Source organism: Papio anubis, chromosome 2, assembly GCF_008728515.1.
Source record: "Papio anubis isolate 15944 chromosome 2, Panubis1.0, whole genome shotgun sequence".
In the NCBI taxonomy this organism is placed as follows: Eukaryota; Metazoa; Chordata; class Mammalia; order Primates; family Cercopithecidae; genus Papio; species Papio anubis.
Genome location: NC_044977.1, coordinates 63,676,087 through 63,701,554, shown reverse-complemented (window position 1 = coordinate 63,701,554; position 25,468 = coordinate 63,676,087). Strand labels below are relative to the sequence as shown.

The 25,468-nt window shown below is 38.0% G+C and overlaps 1 protein-coding gene and 1 long non-coding RNA gene across 8 annotated transcripts in view; one reads left to right on the top strand and one right to left on the bottom strand.

Moving 5' to 3' along the window:
• Nucleotides 1-25,468, top strand: part of CNTN6 (contactin 6) — a 310,814-nt gene that overhangs the window by 116,415 nt on the left and 168,931 nt on the right. For all 7 annotated transcript variants that reach the window (XM_009200323.4, XM_017955285.3, XM_031662742.1 and 4 more), the window contains one exon: nucleotides 21,600-21,726. In XM_009200323.4, coding sequence (XP_009198587.3) covers nucleotides 21,600-21,726 — 127 coding nt within the window. The remainder of the gene's footprint in view (nucleotides 1-21,599; nucleotides 21,727-25,468) is intronic.
• Nucleotides 1-25,468, bottom strand: part of LOC103881959 — a 101,547-nt gene that overhangs the window by 64,110 nt on the left and 11,969 nt on the right. The gene's annotated exons all lie outside the window — the stretch shown is intronic.

Here is a 25,468-nt window from a genome sequence, read left to right as displayed (position 1 = left end):
AGTCTCTAAGGACTTGCTTTATGAATCTGGGTGCTCCTGTATTGGGTACATATATATTTAGGATAGTTAGCTCTTCCTGTTGAATTGATCCCTTGACCATTATGTAATGGCCTTCTTTGTCTCTTTTGATCTTTGATGGTTTAAAGTCTGTTTTATCAGAGACTAGGATTGCAACCCCTGCTTTTTTTTGTTCTCCATTTGCTTGGTAAATCTTCCTCCATCCCTTTATTTTGAGCCTATGTATGTCTCTGCGTGTGAGATGGGTCTCCTGAATACAGCAGACTGATGGGTCTTGACTCTTTATCCAGTTTGCCAGTCTGTGTCTTTTCATTGGAGCATTTAGTCCATTTACATTTAAGGTTAAGATTGTTATGTGTGAACTTGATCCTGCCATTATGATATTAACTGGTTATTTTGCTCGTTAGTTGATGCAGTTTCTTCCTAGCCTCGATGGTCTTTACATTTTGGCATGTTTTTGCAATGGCTGGTACCGGTTGTTCCTTTCCATGTTGAGTGCTTCCTTCAGGGTCTCTTGTAAGGCAGGCCTAGTGGTGACAAAATCTCTAAGCATTTGCTTATCTGTAAAGGATTTTATTTCTCCTTCACTTATGAAACTTAGTTTGGCTGGATATGAAATTCTGGGTTTAAAATTCTTTTCTTTAAGAATGTTGAATATTGGCCCCCACTCTCTTCTGGCTTGGAGAGTTTCTGCCGAGAGATCTGCTATTAGTCTGATGGGCTTCCCTTTGTGAGTAACCCGACCTTTCTCTCTGGCTGCCCTTAAGATTTTTTCCTTCATTTCAACTTTGGTGAATCTGGCAATTATGTGTCTTGGAGTTGCTCTTCTCGAGGAGTATCTTTGTGGCGTTCTCTGTATTTCCTGGATTTGAATGTTGGCCTGCCCTACTAGGTTGAGGAAGTTCTCCTGGATGATATCCTGAAGAGTATTTTCCAACTTGGTTCCATTTTCCCCCTCACTTTCAGGCACCCCAATCAGACGGAGATTTGGTCTTTTTACATAATCCCATACTTCTTGCAGGCTTTGTTCATTTCTTTTTCTTCTTTTTTCTTTTGGTTTCTCTTCTCGCTTCATTTCATTCATTTGATCCTCAATCGCTGATACTCTTTCTTCCAGTTGATCGAGTCGGTTACTGAAGCTTGTGCATTTGTCACGTATTTCTCGTGTCATGGTTTTCATCTCTTTCATTTCGTTTATGACCTTCTCTGCAATAATTACTCTAGCCGTCAATTCTTCCACTTTTTTTTCAAGATTTTTAGTTTCTTTGCGCTGGGTACGTAATTCCTCCTTTAGCTCTGAGAAATTTGATGGACTGAAGCCTTCTTCTCTCATCTCGTCAAAGTCATTCTCCGTCCAGCTTTGATCCGTTGCTGGCGATGAGCTGCGCTCCTTTGCCGGGGGAGATGCGCTCTTATTTTTTGAATTTCCAGCTTTTCTGCCCTGCTTTTTCCCCATCTTTGTGGTTTTATCTGCCTCTGGTCTTTGATGATGGTGATGTACTGATGGGGTTTTGGTGTAGGTGTCCTTCCTGTTCGATAGTTTTCCTTCTAACAGTCAGGACCCTTAGCTGTAGGTCTGTTGGAGATTGCTTGAGGTCCACTCCAGACCCTGTTTGCCTGGGTATCAGCAGCAGAGGCTGCAGAAGATAGAATATTTCTGAACAGCGAGTGTACCTGTCTGATTCTTGCTTTGGAAGCTTCCTCTCAGGGGTGTACTCCACCCTGTGAGGTGTGGGGTGTCAGACTGCCCCTAGTGGGGGATGTCTCCCAGTTAGGCTACTAAGGGGTCAGGGACCCACTTGAGCAGGCAGTCTGTCCGTTCTCAGATCTCAACCTCCATGTTGGGAGCTCCACTGCTCTCTTCAAAGCTGTCAGACAGAGTCGTTTGCATCTGCAGAGGTTTCTGCTGCTTTGTTGTTGTTGTTGTTGTTGTTGTTGTGTAGCTGTGCCCTGTCCCCAGAGGTGGAGTCTACAGAGACAGGCAGGTTTCCTTGAGCTGCTGTGAGCTCCACCCAGTTGGAGCTTCCCAGCAGCTTTGTTTACCTACTTAAGCCTCAGCAATGGCGGGCGCCCCTCCCCCAGCCTCGCTGCTGCCTTGCCGGTAGATCACAGACTGCTGTGCTAGCAATGAGGGAGGCTCCGTGGGCGTGGGACCCTCCCGGCCAGGTGTGGGATATGATCTCCTGGTGTGCCTGTTTGCTTAACGCACAATATTGGGGTGGGAGTTACCCGATTTTCCAGGTGTTGTGTGTCTCAGTTCCCCTGGCTAGGAAAAGGGATTCCCTTCCCCCTTGCGCTTCCCAGGTGAGGCGATGCCTCGCCCTGCTTCAGCTCTCGCTGGTCGGGCTGCAACAGCTGACCAGCACCGATCGTCCGGCACTCCCCAGTGAGATGAACCCAGTACCTCAGTTGAAAATGCAGAAATCACCGGTCTTCTGTGTCGCTGGCGCTGGGAGTTGGAGACTGGAGCTGTTCCTATTCGGCCATCTTGCTCTGCCCCTTCCATTTCATTTAGACTTACCAGTCATGTGATGGATTGTTAGGAACCTTCTGAAACGTATTATTCCATTAAAAATAAAAATTCACAAGGACCAATTAATAGCAGAGAAATCTCTGTGTTATACTGTTAAACGAATAACAGCAGAGATTTAAAATTGATGGGATAGTATAGACAAAAAATCCTGGAATTATGGGTGCAAATATCCTAACAGTAATTATTTTGCAATGTAAAAATTGGGTGTTTTTTCTTCATTTTTCCAAGTCTTGCAAATATTCCATAATAAGCATCCATTACATTGATAATGGCATAAAACAATAATCTTAATCTTTAAAAAATGCTAGTTGAGTAAATAAAACTTTTTCCTGCATTTTCTTGCCAGTTCATGGCACTGGGAAGTGTCACATATTTCTCTTGTCTAACTGTTCCCCTATGGTGAAAAACATAGAAACATGTTGATAAAGAACACAAAGAAAGAGTGCATGACTAGGCATGAGGAGAAGGCAAAGTGTGATGCACGCTGAGCTGTAAAATGTTTGGGCCGGGCACAGTGGTTCATGCTTGTAATCCCAGCACTTTGGGAGGCTGAGGCGGTCAGATCACGAGGTCAGGAAATCGAGACCATCCTGGCTAACACGGTGAAACCCCGTCTTTACTAAAAAGTACAAGAAATCAGCCTGGCGTGGTGGCGGGCGCCTGTAGTCCCAGCTGCTCAGGAGACTGAGGCAGGAGAATGGCGTGAACCCGGGAGGCGGAGCTTGCAGTGAGCTGAGATCTCGTCACTGCACTCCAGCCTGGGCGATAGAGTGAGACTCTGTCTCACGAAAAATTTTAAAAAAAATTTTTTTTACAAAGTCAATGTAACAACTCAGGGAAACTATTTGTGTTCAAACACTGAAGTAAGAAAGACAGGAACCCAAATTCAGAACCAGCTGAACCTTGAAGGAATAAACAGTAAATGTCAAGGGCTTTTCTCACACAGGGAATGAACCAGTTTTCCTGTTCATAAAAGAAAACAAAAATGTTGAGTGTGAGTCTGAAAAAAAAAATGAACTTCCTCATGTTCGTCATCTCCATAAACTCTGCCTGTCATTTTATCTTTATATCCAGAGGAAGATAATATAGCATAATGAAGAACGGGATGCTATTTCATTTTCTTATTTCATATTTGAATTCAGTCTAGTATAATTATGGTGTTTATGAAGTTTAAACTGATGTAGCAAGAGAGTAATAGGGAGAATAACTGACCATGCACTCTCAGCATGATAAGGAGCATTTCTTGATAAGAAAGATAACTTTACCAAGTACAGGAAATATGTAAGAGGTTTTATCAGCCCATAATTTTAATTTATGAGATGCTTTCATTGTGTTCCACTCAAAAAATATCAATGTATTTCTAAATATGTTAGTTTTAAAGAAAAATGAGAGCAACAGTAGCAAAACTGTCCCACAGTTACAGACAGAGGCTAAACAAAAACAAAAATACCTGCCCCCATCTGCGAGAAAAGAGCTCGTAAAGAACCAGGAAATTATAAATGAGCAGATTTGCCCTTGGCTGTAGGCAAGATCCCTGAGACAGTAATAAGAAATGAGGTTACCAAACATCCAGAGAGATATGAGCTGATAAAACTTAATCAGGCTAGTTTCACAAAGGGCAAATCTTTTCTGACAAATTTGGTGGCATTTTTGCATGGCACATGGGGCAGGAGAAGTACGTGACAGGAATGAGGGATAGAATTCAACTTAAGAAGGCAGAAAGCCATTGATGATATACTTGAGAATGAGGTAAGGTCTTAGCTTTCCAAGGGAGGCCACTTGGGAGACATTTAACCCAAATGCATTGATTTCATTAAGATATTTATGTTGACAATAAACATGAAGCAGGGTTGATGGATTGGCATGCTTAGCAGTGAAACCATCGTGGCAAAATTATGTCTGTTATCATCAAATAATGCACGCCAGGGGTGCATATGTATGTTTGCCATTCCAGATTTTTTTTAGAGTATTCTCGTCAGTTATTTGCAGTCATGCACTGCATAATGACATTTTGGTCAATGACTGACTCCCCCCATAAGATGGTGGTTCCTTAGGATTATAATACCTTTTCTATGTATAGATATGTTTAGATACACAAATACTTCCCACTGTGTTGCAGCTGTCTACAGTACTCAGTACAGTAACATGCTGGCTGTGCAGGTTTGTAGCCTAGAAGCAATAGGCTGTGTACCATACAGCCTAGGTGTGTAGCAGGCTATACTGTCTAGGTTTGTGTAAGTGCACTCTGTGATGTTCCCACAATGACAAAATTGCCTAATGACACACTTCTCAGAATGCATTTCCATTGTTAAGCCACTCATGACTGTATTTACTTTTTCCAAATGTTTCTGTTATTAGCATATATATACAGAGCCAGTGACAATTCAGAGAGACACAATCTTATCTCAAAGAGGAACCAATGGGCCACACTGTAATATCTTAATGATAATAATAGATTTTACAGAGTTTCTAGCATCTTTACTCTGGGACATTTTTTAAAAGTGCTTTTAGTTGTTTTGTGTACTTGACAGTATGCTGTTATTTTTCAAAGGTTAATGTTGAAGTGTTCTAAAATTGGGAAAGTAATAGGGTCAAATACCCAGAAGTTCAAAAGAAAGAATCAGAGTTTCCTGCTTAGTTGGTCCCTCAGCATCAATGTACAAATAGGCTTCTCTCTTTCATCTTAAAAAGATAAATAATCAAAACTGAAATACATAAATACAAACAATTTCTCTAGGTCCTACTGTTGTTTCTGCTCATCGCTCACTTCTCTTTGCTGTCTGTCTTCTTTATAGAGTAACTTGTATACCATTCCCTAGTTTTATTTCAGTCCTCAGTTTATCTCAAGCTTGGCCTTTATGTCTCAGTTCATCTTGATTTGAGAGTGAAATTTCTCCCAAAGAAGAAACAAGAGACTTTCTGATGATGAACATTAGTGCCTTATTGCTGTTGCTCTTGTTTTTCACTATCACTCTCTAACATATATAACTCTTAACATATGTAATCAATATAACTCTTAACTATATCCTCCTTGTTAAAAACTCTCCTGTTTTGGCCTCCCATATGATGGATAGAGTAGGCAGAATACTGGCCCCCAAGATGTCAATATTCTAATCCCTGGAAAATGTGAACCTGTGAGATTACAAGACAAAGGGAAATTAAGGTTGAAGATGGAATTAAGGTTGCTAATATAAAGAGATTATTTTGGATTAGCTGGGGAGGCCTTTGAAGTAGAAGAGGGAGGGAGAAAAAGGACCAGAGGAAAATATGACTATGGAGGAATAGTTGAGTAATTTAATGTGAGAAGGACTCAACATGCTGTTCCTGATTTTAAACATAGAGAAAGGTGTCCACAAGCCGATGAATGTAGGCAACCTCTAGAAGCCATATAAGGCAAGGAAACGGATTTCACTCCAGAGCCTCTAGGAAATTCAGCCCTGATGACACCTTGATTGGAGTTCAGTGAGAACCATTTTGGAATTCAAACCTACAAAACTATAAGATAGTAAAATTGTGTTGTTTTACACCATTGAGTTTGAGGTAATTTGTTAAGGCAACAATAGAAAAATTGTACAATGGTGTTCTGGCAAAACAGTCTCAACTTTTCATGCAGATCTTCCTCAGAACATTTGGCTGTTTTCTTTCTTTTGTCAATTCCCTAAATGTTGACGGTCTTTGGTTTTCATCCTTAGCTTTCTTTTTATTCAATTCCATGCTGTTACTGCCTTTTACAAAGCAATGCCATCAAATTCAGTCTGTTTCCCCAACCAGACTCCTGCTTGTAGCTACCTATCTACATCTACAAGTCCCCCACAAAATCCAAATTTAACATGTTGTATGATTGTTTTTAAAATGGCAAAGTCATCAGTCTCAAACAAATGTAAATGAACACACGAAAGATTTTGTTTAACTCACTGATTAATGAAGGGACCAGTAAAATGTTGCAACTTGTTCAAAGAAGAATCCAAAGTACCACACATGTGTAGGCAATAAGGAATGCTAAAATAAATGTATAAATAGATTCAGAACAGGCTTACCATGGGTAAAGTGGATGGCATGTGAATTATATTTTAAGAAAACTGTTACAAAAGCAAACAAGCAAATAATTTGGCTTATCCATTAGAGAAAAATGGAAAAAATAATCACTGCATTTCATTGGACACAGTTTATTTGCATTTCAATGACCCAAAACTATTTGCATTCTTAATAGTTTTCTCATCTTTACATTGTTGTAAAGTTGTTAAGAGTCATTGAAAGGCAGGGTTAATCTTATAAAAAGTGAACTAGGCAGGGTACTCTGCAATCTTTCCATGTCCATATTGAAATTTTCACAAGTTTTCCTGATATGTCCTATCACATATCTCTAGTCCGAATACTTTCTCATTCTCCTGAAGATCATTTCACACATACATCCCTCTTAAACCTCCCATACTTGCTCTCCTATCATCTGTCTCAGCTGATGATCTTCCTACTTCCCAAGGAAATAAGAAAAAAAATCAGAAGATAATTTTAACTTGCTTTCCACCGTACACGCATCAGTGTATTTTCCATCTGTCTCCACTTACTCTGCCTTCCTTCCTGTTACTGTGGATGGAAGCTTTCTTTCTAAGGCCAACCTCTACACTGTGAACTCAATGCCTCCCCATCACCTCCAAGGTGTCACTCAAGGTATTGTCCTCTCTCTCTCCTGTATCATCATGTTCTCATGCAACTGAGTCATGCCCAGAATCATGTCAATACAATGCAGTATCCTATCTCAACCAAATGCACCATTGATCCCATGTCTTTCTGTAGTATAAGCCTATTTCTCTAGACCCTTTTATGAGAAACTTCATAGAAATTTTTTTAATCAAATTCATTGTCTTCAATTCCTCTCTTCACACACTCCATATCCTAACTCCATTCAGGATGTACACTCCACTCAGCAACTCTTGCTAGGTCCTTAGTAACTTCTTTCACATTGCTAAATGCAGTGGTATGTTTTTCCCTCATCTTATTTACCTATATTCCCTATTTGTCAAGGCTGACCATTCAGCTTCTTTAATTTTAGATTCTAGTCCATCACTCTCATAGGACACTCCTACAACACTGGCTATTGTTCCTCAGTCCCTTTACTGGTTCCTCCTCACCAGTGTGATCTTTAGTTGTTCTGGGTCTTCAGGATGAGTTTGGGGTCTTTTGTTTGTTCGTTTTGCTTTGTATACATTCAATCCGATGACCTTCAAATGCATATACCTTCAGTTGATAATTATCTCCAGAACTCCAGATTCATCTATTGGATGCCACCTTAGATATTTTAGTAGAATGTCTAACAGAAACCTCAAACTCAACATTTATAAAACCAAACTCTTTATCCTCCTCCCAATCCCCAGCACAAGCAAACTGTTCTACATGAGTGTTTTCTCTCCCCAGAAAATGGAAAACCTATCCCTCCATCTCCTTAAGTTGAATACCTTATACTCACTCATGATTTCCAAATTTTTCTCCAACATATTACAAATCTCATTGCTTGAATATACAAAAAGAAATCTACAATCCAATTATTATACATCTCTACCACAAATACTTTGGTCCCAGTCACCATTATTTTCGCTTAAATGATATCCATGCTTTCAGCCTCAGGGGTTTGACACTTGCTGTTCCTCTGCCTAGAAATTTTTCTCTGTGCATGTTTTATTATCCACTTTTCCTTAGATCTCTGTTCAGATGTCACCAGACCAGTGATGCCTTCCTTCACTGCCTTTTATAAACTAACACCTCACTTCAGCATTTCTGGCTCCCTTACCCTTTATCTTTCTCCATAGCACTCACAACTATCTCTTATGCCATCTGTTTATTTGTTCATTTATCTTATGCCTCCCTCAATTAGAATGCAAGCTCTGTCACAGACTCAAAGTTATCTGTTTTGTTCGTTGCTGTATTTTCAGGCTCTAAGATGGTTCTTGCACATAGTAATCCCACAAATAAATGATTGTTCAGTAAATGAATAAGAAGTAAATTAACTTTATATCTCCTTTCTCATCTTTTTTCATTCTCACTGCTCCTCATCTTTCTCTTCTCTTTCTTCCTTTAACAGCTAAGGACTTCAACATACATGCATTCTTGCATTCAACCCTAATAGCTAACTCAGAGTAGTCTTTAATGCTGTCTTTACCGCTTTCCTCACATCAAATCATTTATAATATTTTGTTGGTATTGTGCCTACATCCTTCAAAATAGTTCTCACATCATTCTTGTTCTCTTTATTGCTACCGACAATGCCCAATTATCTCAGTGTTTTCAAACGTTTGATAAATAATCTCCTTGATCTGTGGTTTCTCTTTCCCCACCCTTCCTCCTGTGAGTCATAGATCTAAACATATCAGAATCTTGCTTAAAACTGAAAACACTTCCATGTTTTCTAACTGTTTACAGATCAAATTCAAACCTCTGTTGCGTCATTTAAGGTCTTTCAAAACTGTTCTAAATCTACCATTCCATCTTTCTATTTCATGACTCTCCCACCTTCCAGAGTAGTTATATTCTTTCGAATGACAGATATTTTCGTATCTTTATTCAAGCTATTCTTCTTCTTAGAACTTCCTTACTATAACTTCTGTTTCAATGGCATTCTTATTTTCATTCTTTTACACATAGCTCAAATGTTGCCTTTTTTGGCATTTTCCCAAAACCTCTAGGTAGAATTGATTGCTTCCTCCTCTGGGCTCCTTTAAAATTATTTTTATACTTTTGGTGTAACATTTATCCTGTAATATTGTAGTTCATTAATTGTTTTCTTATTGGCTTCCCTTTCTGGAGTATATATCATAGTGATTTACAGTATGAGTTCTGGAGTCAGTTTGCCTACATTCAAAATTGAGCCCAACCGCTCTTTAGCCATTTGATGTAGAGCAAGTTATTTCCATTCTCTAAACCTCATTTTCTTCATCTTTGAAATGGAAATACTAAAATCTGCCTCATAGAGTTCTTGAAAGGACCAAATAAGATAATTCATGCACAAGTTTAACTTTATCCCTGGTACTTACTATGCTCCCAAATTACTCTTATTTGAGTGTCAACTTCTTGAATGTAATCCACTTATTTATTTTTGCATTGTCAGTGCATAAAGAAGGTTCAACACAGGGTTAGAGCTAATAAAAGTTGGTTGAGTTTACTTAGGTTGGATTTATCACTGTGTGCTGGCAATATCTAGATAAGCAATGATGTAGAATTTCATTTTGGTCTGGCTTTAACCTAAAGAGATCAACAGAATGTGAAATATATGCTAATGAACTCTTCTTCTTATAATTTACTTTATGATCTGCATGCCACTTCCAATATGGCATATACGTTTCAGGCAGGTTTAATGCTTAACCTCAAATCATAAGGTCACCATAGATGTCTGACTGGACTGAAATACTGCAGATCTTCAACTTTACACCATGCATATACCATTAGTTCATTCTGCTAGAGTAACATAAAAATAACCAGAATGACTCCATTATGTTAAAAACTGCCTTCACATTAAGAATCGTCTTCTCAAATGTCTACTGCATGTAAGAAATAACAAGCATGGCCACTGTCAGGTGACTGACTGTGCAGCTCCTCTTCTTCACATCTTCAGTGTTATAGAGTAAGAGGCCACTGAGTGTCCAGTCCATAGACACAGTCCAGCTTTGCATCTTGTGAAATGAGTGCTGATTTCAAGTATGGCTTGAATCTAACTAATGCTTGATGTTCAAGCTGTCTTGAACATATAGTTTTGAAATAATTCCAAATACATTTGTTGAAAGCATTATTATCAAATGATTATTACAATAAAAATTTCTTTTTATTACAATTTAAAAAGCAACAATTCAAAAATCAGTCTCCCATGCCAGCCCTTAATACTGAGCAATATCAGTGTCTCCAGTTGTTGGTTGGACAGCTAAACCTGTAAGCTCCAGTGCCCGTAAATATCTTTATATCTGTATTAGTATTTTTTTGTAGGACAAACATTCCTCTTTTCTTTATTCCTCTATGTTGAAAAACAACAAATCTCTGAGCAATCCTTACTGTTTCCTTTTCCTTTAATCATGCTCCCACATTCAGTTAATTGGCAAATCACCTTTTACCTTTGCTTTCAATTCTTGCTCCCACCACCTTAGTAAGATGTATATCTCTACTTACACTAATATAATAATTTCATAACTATTTTTAAAACTCTAGCTTTATCATCTTTATTTTTGAACATAGCTGACAAAGTTTCCTTTTTTTCCTTTTTTCTTTCTCCTGTAAAATAAGTCTGACATATCTTCACTACATAAAACCCTTCAAAAGCTAAACATCAACAGGTAGTGGGATCTCAGTTCAGAGCTTGGTCTTCTGATTTAAAACTCCGGTCTGCCTCTAGTTCTTAAATAGGACACTTGACCCCTCTAGAATTACTTTTTCTCTTTGTTGTTGTTGTTGTTGTTGTTTCTGTAAATTAGGCAAACATTTCTCTAAGTATTCTTCCTATTTTAAAATTTTGTGACTTGACTGGAAGTGTAAAGAAAATTGATAAAAGATAGATACATGTGGTAAGGGGAGGAGGAAGGAAGAAAAGAAGGGAAGGGAAGGGAAGGGAAGGGAAGGGAAGGGGAGGGGAAGGGAAGGGAAGGGAAGGGAAGGGAAAGGAAAAAGGCTTAATTCTTTATAGAACCTGCATTCCAAGAAAGATACTAAGTGAGTTTAGTCTAGGTTAAGCTCTACAGGTTAGAGTATGAGTTTGAAAAACTAAAGTAGAAGCTTGATAATAGAAGAAAAATAAATCAGGGAGGGTAGAGCTTTTATAGTACTGAAAGTATGTGGAACTCAAATGGATGTATAATTTGTGTCACTCTGGACTTGGAGTCAAACCTGGATTTGAATGCCAGCTCTGGACTATTAATAAGGATGTGATTTTGAGCTAATTATTTAATGTCTTTAAGTTTTAGTCAGGTTCAACTACATTATTTGCAGCCCCCAATACAAATGAACATGGGAGGTCCCTTGTTCAAAAGGCAGAACACAATTGCCATTAAAGTTATTAAAATATAAAACATTTTCTTACTTTCCTGGTATCTTCCTTGATCTGGAATGATGTTTTTTATTTGCTTTTTAATGGCACTTTCCTTTTGGGCATAGGAATACTTTTTCAGTGACCCTCACACGCCCTGGGGGACTTTCCCCACCATTCAGTGTAAATATGACCCACTGCTGACTCACTGACTTCCAGGTTCTCCCTTTCATCAGCCGCCTAACCAATATGCAATGTCCCAGCTCATAGCCCCAACTCACACAAATGGAAAATCCTCAAAGGCATTGCAACATTTGTGCAAATTAGACTTCTGCAGTAGAAGATATTCTGGAGGCTCCTGGAGCCGGGTTGGGGAAATATATTGGGAGGGACAAAATTCTAACACGGAAAGATCTTAGGTACTTTATATCTGGCTATGATCTTGGAGCTCTCTAGTCTTATCCCTGAGTGAAACCTGAAATTTGCCCAGGCTCATACAATGTGATTCAGGTAGAACCAAAAATAATATGACTTTTAGTTCTGTGTTCTTTTAGATACAGGCTTTCTAATGTATGTGAGTTTCCCCTTATGATTTCCTCTAAAAGCCCTGGTTGTCTGTACTTTTGTAGTTCTGGAGAGGAAAAGCAGCAAAACACGGTCCCTTTCTATGGTTTATTTAAAGCTGTCTTTCTCAAAGCTGTTTTAGTTGTAAGAAACAGAAACCATACAGTTAGTGGTTCATGTAACCTAGAGGCAGATCTCACTAGATGAAACCAAAGATCTAAAAATTCAGGGAATAAAGTCTGTCTCCTCTATATTACTCATTCTCTCCATCATTCTGTTCCCCCACCCTCTCTCTCTACTATCTACTTATCTGCCTTTCTGTAGACTGGTATTCTCTAACTCTTCGTGTGTTTTATGGATGATGGATATTATAAGAGTTATGAACATCCTCATCTCTGCTCAAGCAACCAGCAGAGACTAGCATCTCTTAATATTATATCTAAATTCTTGGGAGAGAAAAACACAAGAGCCCAAGAAGAACATATTCACTTCTCGTCCAGTCAGCCATGGCCCAAGGAATGGCCTAAAGCAGATTGAACATGCCTTTAAGGATCTCCATAGTTTAAGAGCTATTTCTCCAAGAAATGGTTCATGGGCCATTCAGAAATGCCAGAAAGTGACTGCGTTAGAATAAAAAGTTCTCAATATTTAGGGAATAATAATGAACGTTAGATACTGGTAGGTTAGATCTAATATTGTAGTCAGATAATGCAATTAACTTTTTAATTCCATAGAAGAAAGGTAGGGCAGAACCCTATATGCATTTTTGACAATATTGTACAATTTTTATTTAATTATCACTTAGAAACATTTATTTTTCAGTGTCTACCTATTCCAACGTTCTTGTCTTACTGCCAAATAAAACTTTTTTTTTTTTTTTTTGAGATAAGGTCTTGAATTCCTGGACTTAAGCAATCTGCCTGTCTTGGCCTCCCAAAGTGTAGAGACTACAGGTGTGAGCCACCATGCCCAGCCTCTCTAATAAAACATTTTGTAGAGAGTACCATTATAATCATGGGTGATTGTATAGTAGTATGTGTCTTCAATACAATTACTCACTAATTGTTACAGTGGCTCAAAAATACCAACACCATACTTATTCCCAAATATATTCTTAAAGCAAAAGTATTTGAAAATGCATTTTGATTTCTTGTTTTTGATATTATATTGTCAAATGTTTTCAGCTGTTCCTGTACAGAAAGCCAACGTTGTTCTTGCTTTCTGATAGTATAGGCAAAACAATAAAGACGTGCTGTTATTTAATCATCTTTCATTAAGGTATGAGGAAAATCTAACAATTTACCAAAATATATTAAACAATTAGTTGAAACTAGACTTTTTACTTATCAAGTGGTATAAATTCAAGCTCCTAAAAAGTTCATAACAAATATAAATGAAAATAAAGAATGATATCAACTGACTGATGATAATTCAACAAGACCAAACTTCTGTGTCTTTCAAAATGACCTAAAGTTTGTTAGAAAAATGGCTTTAGGGTTAAGTTTCTCATCTATCAAATGGGAACAGAAATGTGCATCTTACAAAAGGCATCACAGGGATTTATTTTGGAAACTGCTGCATGTATATATTTTTTGAAAGCCACTAATCATTCTCACAAATATAAGATATTATTAAGCAAAGTTATACCCCCAATTTGGACTACGTGAAGTTTAAACCAGACTTTTCTCTGAGTGAAAGTAAAGGAAAGCAAATGAATTAGCATTTATTGCGTGCTTGTTTTGTGCCTGGCATAATGTATGTTGCTTAATATGCATTATTTCAACCAGGTTTTCTTTTTTGTGCAGGAGGTAGGGTGTTGGAGATTTTAAAGAGATTTTATGGAGATCTGCAAAAAAGTCATTCAAACTCCCACCATCAAAAATTAAGTTACCATCTCAGCATATTTATTTCCCGTCTCTTTTCTTCATTTTTAAAAAATGTGATGTTTCTTTAATATAATGCATTTTTATTTTAATCATTCAAAGTATGAAAAATTATGCAAAGAAAATAAAAAACCTATGTCCAAAAAACTTTCTCTAAAAATAAAAATTATTAATATTTGGTAAAATTATAGCCTTCTTTCTCTATATATGAATACAGAGACGATACACTGTATTCATGTATAGATAATAGCAAAGAAGAATATAAATACTTTATAAAAATGAGATCATACCATAGACACTACTTTAAAATCAAGATTAAATTTTATTTTAGTAAAAGAAAATAGAATAAAACAAAGTAAAAATGATGAATAATTTGAACTTCTAATAAATGATGTGAGACAAAAATAAATTTTTTAAATGATTTCTCTAAGGTTAAAAGATACAACGGATGATACAAAGAGGTCAGAGTGCCTTTGTTTGTATAAATACAATAATATTATATGTATATATGTGTACATGTATGTATCTATAGAATTTTTGCTATGAAAGATGATACTACCACTCATGCATTTCTAATTATATTCCTTCATTCACTTCTCATTTTCCTATTTTGTTATCGAGCTTGTAGCATTTATATTCTGTTCTATAACTAAAACTAACAGAGTTCTTAAGTATAAGTTTGTGCTTGAATGTATTCTGTGTGTGTCCCATTATTCCTCCTTCATTCTCAAGATCTGTATATTGATTCATATTTAATTGAATGGATTTCATTGTTACGTGAGCTCTTTAAGAATAATCATCTGGGCCGGGCGCGGTGTCTCACGCCTGTAATCCCAGCACTTTGGGAGGCCGAGGCGGGCAGATCACGAGGTCAGGAGATCGAGACCATCCTGGCTAACACGGTGAAACCCTGTCTCTACTAAAAATGCAAAAAATTAGCCTGGTGTGGCGGCGGGCGCCTGTAGTCCCAGCTACTCGGGAGGCTGAGGCAGGAAAATGGCGTAAACCCGGGAGGCGGAGCTTGCAGTGAGCTGAGATCCGGCCACTGCACTCCAGCCTGGGCGACAGAGCGAGACTCCGTCTCAAAAAACAAACAAAAAATAATAATAATCATCTGTTATTTTTCATAGTAGCTTTTTTACATGAGTTTTTTTTTAATGTTCAAATGTATTTGTTGGATGCCTCTTTTTGTTTGTTTGTTTGTTTGTTTGTTTGTTTGAGATGGAGTTTCGCTTTTGTTGCCCAGGCTGGAGTGCAATAACCCGATCTCAGCTCACGGCAACCTCTGCTCCTAGGTTCAAGCGATTCTCCTGCCTCAGCCTCCCTAGTAGCTGGGATTACAGGCGCCCACCACCACGCCCAGATATTTTTTTGTATTTTTAGTAGAGATGGGGTTTCACTATGTTGGCCGGGCTGGTCTTAATCTCCTAACCTCAGGCAATCCACCCGCCTCCGCCTCCCAAAGTGCTGGGATTACATGCGTGAGCCACCGCGCCGGCTCAGATGCCATTACATTTGAAAGATATATTGGTGATAATACTCATGTCACCCTTTCATTCAGAACATTTGTAGACTTTTATTCCTTGTTTTCTGATATAAAATGGTACTGTTTCAAATCCCAGCTTATTGTGAGTTTTCTCTTTCATTCTGTGTGCGTATGTGTGTGTGATGGGATCTTGCTCTGTCACCCAGGCCATAGTACAGCAGTGTGATCATAGTTCACTGCAGCCTCAAATCCCTGAGCTCAAGAGATTCTCCAACCTCGTCTCCCAAGTAGCTGGGACTACAGGCACCCACCACGGCTAGTTTTTCTTTTCTTTTTGTTTCTGGTAGAGACAGAGTCTCCCTATGGTATCCAGGCTCATTCTCAAACTCCTGGCCTCAAGTAATCCTTCTGTCTTGATCTCCCAAAGTGCAGGGATTACAAGCATGAGCCACCGTGCCCATCCTTTCACTCTTTTACTTAGCTTGCTATTTCTGCCCAGTCTTCCTAAAGAAGCTTCCTCCTGATGTTCTTCAAATATTAGTCACTTAATCAGCAAATGCTTTTGTGTTGAGTACTCACTCTTTCAAATATTTCTGGAACATGTTCTTTCCATTTATAGTAACTTCTCTTAATGGTATTTACTGAGACATGTGTTTGATTCTGTAACTCAGTGACATCAAGGATCTTTATGTTGAATCATCTTTATCTATGTTTCTTATCCACTACCTTTTCCTCATTGTTTCATTATCTGTGCTTTTTTCAAATTATGTGAGATAATTACAATCATCTCAAAACATTATAGCAGTAATGTGACTTTCAGTGGGTGTTTGTTTTGTTGCTTGCCTATTCCAATTGATTTATTTGTTATTGATTGATGCTGCCTGGGTTACAATTTGCATCCTTAGGTTCACGGTCTCCAAATTTATCTGGTTCTATTGTCTGTGTATTTTTTTCATATTGACATTGTTATACTATTTTTAAAAACTCATGTTCTTATTCTATAGCATAAAACCTTTTTGAGAAATTCCCTAGGTTTTCTTGAGTTGTGTTTTCTTCTAGACTGAGTATTTTGCCTGTCTCAGTCATGCCATGTTTTACTCTTTTATTGCTGCAATATATTTGCATAGTTACTATTCCATTTCTTTTCATATTGTTCATGCTTGAGAAACTGTGTACAGAAAATTCACTTTTTACTTAATGGGGAAATATATATTTTTGAACTTTCTTTTTATTATATCTGGGAACATTTTTTTTTCTCCTTCTTAGCTCCGGTTTGGAGACGGGATATATCGTGAGTACCCATGTTTTGTAGCCTGAGAGAATGATGGAGCCAAGAAAAGTTCAGCCTCTTTGGGATACCTGGGTGCTTCTCTCTATCCTAAGATTTATTTTTTAATGAATTGTAGCAAGATTATTGTTGGAAGAGACATCGGTATACTTCACAGGAAGATGCAGTACTTTTCTAATGGGCTTCAGAGGCTTCACCCCTGAGTGCATGGGCATGACATTATTAATTGGTTACATAGAGTCAAGTTTACTATCCATATATCCCCCACTTTACCTTTTGTTGTTGTTGTTGTTGTTGTTGTTGTTGCCCAGAAGTCCTTTTCATTGCTCTTCAGCCAGGAAGAGGTAAAAGAAAAAGATAAGACCCTTCCATCTACGTAGCTACGAATCTGCTTATCTCCGGATTCAGAAGTTATAATGAGAATTCTCAGAATGCTGTTATTTCACCAGTAATTTCTATAGGGTTTGAGGACAACATTAGGAAATCAAGAACTCCTTCCCTTCTCTGAGCCTGACCAGACTGTTTTTATTCCACAGTTGTTTTTGGTTTTTTTCTTTAAGTAATTTTGTCAGGATACGTTCCTTTTCTTTTCAGGCATTGTTAATTTCTGTTTGTTTGTTATTTGTACTCACAGTGTCTTGCACATTTCATTAGGCATTGATGTAAGAAAAGTCGGTAAAGCATCTTCAATCCACTTGCTCAATCATCATTTACAGGAACACTAAGATATATGACATATTATCCTCCTTTAACAGCTGAGATATCAGAGAACAAGAGTGGTAAAGTAACTTGTCCAGCACTGGGAAGCCAGTAACTGACAAGGCTAGAATTAGAACCTCTATCTATCTACACTTCTATGTCAGTGATGGGAGGTACCGAAATTACAATTTTAAGATGAAGTTAATAAAAGAGCTTATTTTACCCAATTGCAAGTATTTTAGAAGACTAATGATATGGTAGCAGATCTGAGTGTATGGTGAAAACAACAGAGAGGGAATCAGGAAACTAAAGTTTAATCTCTTGCTCTCTCTTAAGACAGATGGTAAATTTGGAAAAGATGATTCAACTTCCTGGGTTTCAATTTCCTTCTCTGTACTAATGATGATGGATGATGATGGTGATGCTGATGATTGTCATAATTCGGTGACTATATATCTACTCATTATGAGGCACAATGTGACATATTTTATAAACAATATATTATTAAATCTCAAAACAACCATCTGATAGAGACGTTGCATCTATTTTAATAACAAGGACACAGAAGATTGCTTAAATCTCCTGAGGCCCATTTGATTGCAGAGCACAAATTCTTAACCAGTAGCTCTATTGTGTTTCCAACCAAGAAGTCTCACCTGAAGGGTCTGTAAAAGATCTACCAACTTTGAGGTTATTTGGTGCTGTGGTTGATATAGAAGGAAATGACTATGGGTTAATATAGGAGAAGCAACCTCACATATCACTCAAGTACAATTATGAGAGTTACAGACTGGACTTCAGATTAAGTCCTAACATGATCAGGTTTACGCTCGATGCGCATTGCACTGTAGGGGAGAAAACATCATTTCTTTTCTTTCCCTTTTTACTTTTTTAGTTGAGACACTCTCCTACAAACAAAAATCAAATTAACAAAAGAAAAGCAGAAATGTATTAACACATGCTGGACCCGTCATACCAAGAGACCTCAATTCAAAAGTATTTCTCTCAAGGCAGTGGCTTGGGGTGATGTTTCAATAATATTTTATCAAAAAGCCATAAATTCTACATAGTAACAAGGCAAAGGAAAGAACAGTTTTAGTCCTTTAAAAGGTGGGAAAATGTCAGAGGACAGTAAAATCTGTTCTCAGATTCCTCTGGTGCCTGCTGGTGCCTTCTCTGGGCTGATAGCAAGTGCTGTCTCCAGGAAGGAAACATGGATGCCCTGCCATCAAGTAAACAGAGGCTGAGGCCGGGTGTTCTCCTGCCTTTTCAGTACCTTTAACTCAACAATCCTCAAAATTTGGGGAAGAAATATTTTGGTTTCTTTCAGGATATTAAAAAATAAAAGCCACAGAATTTCACCTTACATGTGAGTACTAAGCTCTTCCTCCTCCTCTTCCCCTTCCCTTTCTTTCATAGCAATTTAGTCCAAATGCCATGAATTGGAGCTGAGTGAGGTAGGCATCCATGTGCATGTGGGAGAGCAGAGCCACAGCAGCCCAGTCTGAGATGCTGGAACCTGAGTGGGGTGAGAGAGGCATCCATGCAGGACAGGGGTTAGGGCAGTGGTGACTTGGTGTGAGTGGCAGAGCCCAAGTAAGGTGAGACCAAGTAAGGTCTATGCCTGTGGTGGGGTGGCCTGGCAGAGGGTATCCGAGCCTGAGGAGGGGGAGGAAGCTTCCATTGTTAGGGAAGGGTGCTGAAGGCAGAAGCCTGGAGTCTGGTGTTGGAGCCGAGGAGAAAGAGGGTGGTTTCTGGGGGGAAGAGAGCTCCCGTGCAATCTGAATGATGTGAGAAAGCTATCCATTCAGGAATATGTGTGTACCAAGTGTTAGAGCGTGAGTGGGGTGAAGGAGGGCATCCACACTGGAGGCAGACCCTAAACAGGATCAGAATCTGAATGAGGTAAGGAGGGATGAACCGCCCAGCAAGTGGTGTCAGGGCAGGTGTGGGAGTAAAACTGGGAGTGGACATCAGGACCTGAGCAGGCAGAAGAGGATGCTGACAGTAATAGGAGACTAGTCACATACAGGAGAATTGAGCAAACGCATAAATATGTCAAAGACAATGGGCACCGGATTTCTCACAGTCTAAATGGGAGTTGCAAATATAAATAGAGGAAAACTATAAATCACCATAAATGAACACAACACACACATATAAAATCTATGCACACACACAAATCTGCTGAAAGGCTCAGGGCAAGAGCAGCTCAATAAAAATGAGTACATTGAGCATTCTCATAATGGTTTCTAAATACCAATCTCAAATAAAGGAAACCAGGGTTTTTTTGTTTTGTTTTTGTTTTTAACAACAACAACAACAACAAAGGCTACTGTGCTGGCAGAGCACGTGAAATACAAGATAATCCTGGAACTCTTTCTTGTATCAGATAGGAAAAATTCAAAGAATGATAAGTATACGCCAAAGGACAGGCCATTTGAAAGCACTGAATAAATAGCAAATGTATTATAACTCATTGACCAAAATAAGAAAGCTTGAATTCACACCGATAAAGCAGGTCATCCTCATAGAAATATACGAATAAAAAGTTTAAATGTCCAATGAGGCATATTTGCATTGTCTAAAGTCCCTAGCCACAAAACACTAATTACAAAGAAAAAAAAAATACTTTTATACTGGAGAAGTTTGACAGGCACCACCTTAGTCAAAAGATTATTTAACTTCAAGAGCAATGGGACAAATAGAAGTCTTAACCTTCTACCTGACAGAATGCAACATAAAGAGCACAGCATCCTGAATCGAATTATAACGGAAGTGTTTTATTACCTCCACTGGTGTATCCAGTAAAGGAGGAGGGGCTAGAGGAAGAGAGGGCAAGACAATGGGATCAGTGTACTTGCTGGCTGGGAGAAGTCTTTTTTATAGTGATATTTTAATGCCAATTTTTACTACTTTTATGATTATTTTTAAACATCTTTACAGACCCTTTTATTATATGTGCCCTTGGCATATAGCTCCTACCCCTACAGGGAAGAGTCTGCGACTTGCCGTTGATACCTGACTATTCAGACAAGCCCAAATTAGGTGAAACTTTACCAAATAACCACCTTGTGATCTAAGGTGTTAAAGTCAGGGAAATCAAGGAAAGACTGGGGAATTGTTTCAGATAGAAATGGACTAAAGAGACATAATTAAGAGAGTCCAGGCATGATGAGTCATACCTGTAATCCCAGCACACTGGGAGGCCGAGGTGAATAGAATGCTTGAGCCCAGAATTTTAAGACCAGACTGGCAACATGGTAAAACACCATCTCTACAAAAAAACAAAAATTAAACTGGCATGGTGGCAAAAATTAACCCAGGAAGCCTAGGTGGAAGGTTCACCTGAGCCCAGGAGGTTGAGGCTGCTGTGATTGTGCTACTGAACTTTAGTCTGTATAACAGAATAACAACCTGTCTAAAAATAAATAAATAAATTAAAAATTAAAAAAAAATTATCAACTGGATTCTTTTGGTTTAAAAGATTTTATTGGGAGCCAGACACAGTGGCTTAAGCCTGTAATCCCAGCACTTTGGGAGGCTAAGGTAGGAGAATGGCTTGAGGTCAGGAGTTTGAGACCAGCTTGGACAACACGAGGTGACTCCGTATAGCCAGGCATGGTGGCAGGCACCTGTGGTTCTAACTACTTGGGAGGCTGAGATGGGAGGATCACTTGAGTCCAAGAGTTAGAGGCTGCAGTGAGCTACGATCACACTCCTGCACTTTAGCTTGGGTGACAGAGTGAGACACTGTCTCTACAATAAAAACAAAACAACAAAAAAAGTATTTTATTAGAAGAAATGGAGAATGGGACCTGAAGATTAGATGTTTAGTGCTGAATCAATCTTAATTTCTTGTTATTGCTGGTTTTGGGGGTGTTATGCCCCTTGTTTGTTGGAAATATAAACTAAATTCTTAGGGTAATAGGGGACTGGTTTACAAGAGAAAAAAATTCTGTGTCCATTTTTATAATATTTTCTGTGAATTTGAGATTGTTTTAAAATAAAATCATTTTAAATATGTATATTGAATTTATATTTAATATAGACTTGCATTCAAAACAGGGCCATGGTTTTTTGTTTTTTGTTTTTTTTTTTTCATGTGATTTTTTCTTTTCTTTTCCCAGGTGATGGGCTTTTAAGCCGTCCTATTTTTACTCAGGAGCCACATGATGTCATTTTTCCTTTGGATTTATCAAAATCTGAGGTCATCCTGAAATGCGCTGCTAATGGTTACCCTTCACCTCATTATAGGTAAAATCCTACCTCTGGGCATGACACTATTTTATTCTTTGTCACTGAACCAAAACATACACAAAATAAAATGTTTTATAAAATGTCCTAATTTGTAGTGTACAGCTCAAGAAATTTCTCTATGGTTATGCAGCCATGTGACAATCACTCAGATAAAGATATAGGCATTTCCAGTACCCCAGGGTGTTCCCTCATGCCACTTTCTAGGCAATAATTAAGCACCTACCCATCAGCTCCAGGTAACCGTAATTATGTCTCTGTCTTACTAATTAGGTCTGCTTAGAACATTTATTCTTGAGATTGGTGCCATGCATTGCCATATTGTGGTCAGAATTGAGAGACAGAGAGAGAGAGAGAAAGAGAGAAAGGGGAGAGAGAGGGGAGAAAGACAGGAAGCAAGTAACACAGGAAGCCAGGGAGAAAAGAAAGATAAAAAGAAAGAAAAAAATGAAGAGAAAGGAAAGAAAGATTTGTTTCCTCAACTTGAAAGACTAAAATGTAAGCTTATTTTGCATTTCCCACCCCTACCTCGATGTGGAACTGCAGCCTCAGTTGCTACATATACAATGATTATGAAAATGTTCTATAAGGAATGAATCAAGATGGATATCTAGATTTATTTCATCAGACAAAATTATGTGACTTCACTGGTGGCCCAAAAATACTGATTTTAGAAAAATATGTTGAAGACAGCTATGTACCCTCTAAGGCAGAAAGGGAAGTTTTACTCTTGGCAAATAAGGAAAAAAACCTATATTTGTTTCTCACATATTATTTGTGGAATTATAGGGAGAAAGGGTCAGTAAGTTTTTGTTCTTATTTACAAAGTTGCAGCAAAGGCAGAATTTGATTCATATTGTGGGTGGAATTTACAAATTTAAAAATATATGCATACATAAATATACATAGGTAAATAATAAAGATAGTTGGTAAAAACTTCATATGTAGTGTTAATACAGGAAAAGAAAATACTTATTAAACTTTTGTAGCTTTGAGTTTTAAAAGCATTTTTTTAAGTCTTGTTTTTTAGATGTGAAGTTGAAATGACACACACAAAAAGTGACAATTTCAGTTCATTTTGGCAAAATAAGCTGGTTTAGCCTAATTTTATTTTGCAGTAAAAATACACTGTTGATGTGCATAATTATTTAGATCCTAAAATTGTCTTGATTAATTAATTAAATGACTTAAATGCACTTAATTAGCTAAATGACTTCAAAGCTAAAGGCAGTTCTACCTTATCTTGTATTTTTTTGAGCTAACTTCAGCATCTTCTTTTTACAACAAAGGAACTGAAGAACCATGTCTTCTCATTCCACATACTAAAGCTTCCTTGTCTTTATCATACCCAAACCAACGAAACTCATCTGTTGGGAGAAGATCCTTCACGTTACAAGTTCGGGACACTCAATTCAGAGTTCGTTGATTTGTTAGTTTTTCTTAAATGATGAGCTGTCTTATTAGTTTAATATAGGGTTAAATATATGAAAATTTGATTAATACATTTATTGAGATCACCTAATACTTAAAGTAGTAATTTTATGTTTGAGAGCTAATTAGGTTAATCCTAGGGGTTAGGAGAGAAAGAATATAAGAATTCCTACACCTTTTTGTGAAAGTTTGCTGAATGTAAGATGGACACATAAATAAATAAATTACATATTTATATAAAATATCTATTGGCTTTTAACAGGTAGAAGGATATAAAATAGGTTCTCAAGATAATTTGCTAATTAGTTTTATCTGTGAAAAAATACACAGAATGAAGACGACATTTTTCAATGTTGTTAAATGGCTTTTATTTCTAAGACACTTCTAAGCTAAAAGACTAAAGACAAGTAACTTAGGTACTTATTTCCAGCCCCCATAACCTGGTTTGGCTCATTTCTTTATTTTTTAACTTTTAAGTTCAGGGGTACATATGCAGGTTTGTTTTATAGATAAATCTTTGACATGGGGGTGTGTTGTACAAATTATTTCATCATCCAGGCACTAACCCTGGTGCTTATTAGTTATTTTTCCTGATCCTCTCTCTCCTCCCATCCTCCATCCTCCAGCAGACCCCAGGGTCTGTTGTTCCCCTTACTCATAGGCAAGAAACTGTGGAAAGAGAGTGAGGAAAGAATTAAGATTTTAATGCTTAAATGTCAGACTCAGACCCAATAAAGCAAAGGACAGAGGTATATCAGATAATGTGCATTAGCAACAAAATGTAAAATTTTAGTTTTAATATGACCCTTTCTAACTTAAATTTTATTTTCTAAAAAGCCTCACAACTATATTCACCTTAGATTGTGTGTGTGTGTGCATGTGTGGGTCTTAGAAGGAAAGCCTTTAAAATTCACAGATTCTAACATTATTTGAGGTTACTTGGGTATAGTGTAAAGCAACATAAAAGAATCCTTGACTTCGAGTTATCATTTCTAGTCACAGCTCTATCAATCTCTTGGTGACTTTGGAATAATCATTTTTCTCCTATGGCATCATCTTCCTTATTCGTAAAATGAGGCTGGGTTTGATTTTTAAGATGTGTTTTCTTTCTTTTAGTAAATTCCATACAGCAAATGAAATCTCAGGGAAAATAAGCAATATGAAAAGCAAACTTTTTGAAATAGCTTAAGCTTTCCCATGAAAAAGGATTATCCTTTACTCTTTCTTTTTTTTTTTTTGAGACGGAGTCTGGCTCTGTAGCCCAGGCTGGAGTGCAGTGGCCAGATCTCAGCTCACTGCAAGCTCCGCCTCCCGGATTCACGCCATTCTCCTGCCTCAGCCTCCCGAGTATCTGGGACTACAGGTGCCCGCCACCTCGCCTGGCTAGTTTTTTGTATTTTTTAGTAGAGACAGGGTTTCACCGTGTTAGCCAGGATGGTCTCGATCTCCTGACCTCATGATCCACCTGTCTCAGGCTCCCAAAGTGCTGGGATTACAGGCTTGAGCCACCGCCCCCGCCTCCTTTACTCTTTCAAAGATCACATAACACATGAGAATATGAAGTCCAGCCCTGAAGCCGTGCAAAGGGAAGAGAAATGGGTTACCCAAAGATGGTGCTTTGGAAGGATTGCTTATACCCGGAAAATCTAGCAAAATCATGTAGCAATGAACTTAGTTCTATCTCAGAATATGTATTTCATTTGGAAAAGTGAAATAACATGCACATAAATTATTTCTAAACCGGATATACTCTCTATCAGAAAAAAGGACTTCTGACAATCCTCTCTACCTCGTCACCAGAGGAGACTCCTTTCTGTAATTTAGTCTACTCTACCCTAGTCATGAACATAACCTTAAGTCTGGAGAAGCTCTAGGCCTCTAAGAAAGAAAACTGTAAATGTGGTCACTCTGCCCTTCTATTCTTTTTATTCATTTCCCCCAACTTGGTCCTTTTAACAATCCTGTGAGATAAGCAGAATATACATTATTGCACACATTGTATAATTTGTGAAATAACTTCTGGAGAAATCAGAGGGCTTGTTCAAGTATATGCAGCCAGGGAATGTTAAAGCTAGGACGAGGATTCTTTCCACAGGGGTGACAGACTCAAATTCAGTGTACATCACAATCACCCAGAGAAACTTAAAATTTAGATTTTGGTGTTCTCTGTCAGAGGTCTGGGGATGGGCTCAGGAATAAGCCAGGCAGAGAGAGACAAATATCATCTGATCTCACTCATATGTGGAATCTAAAAAATGTCGATTTCATAGAATCAACTCATAGAAGTAGAGTGTAGAATGGAGGTTACCAG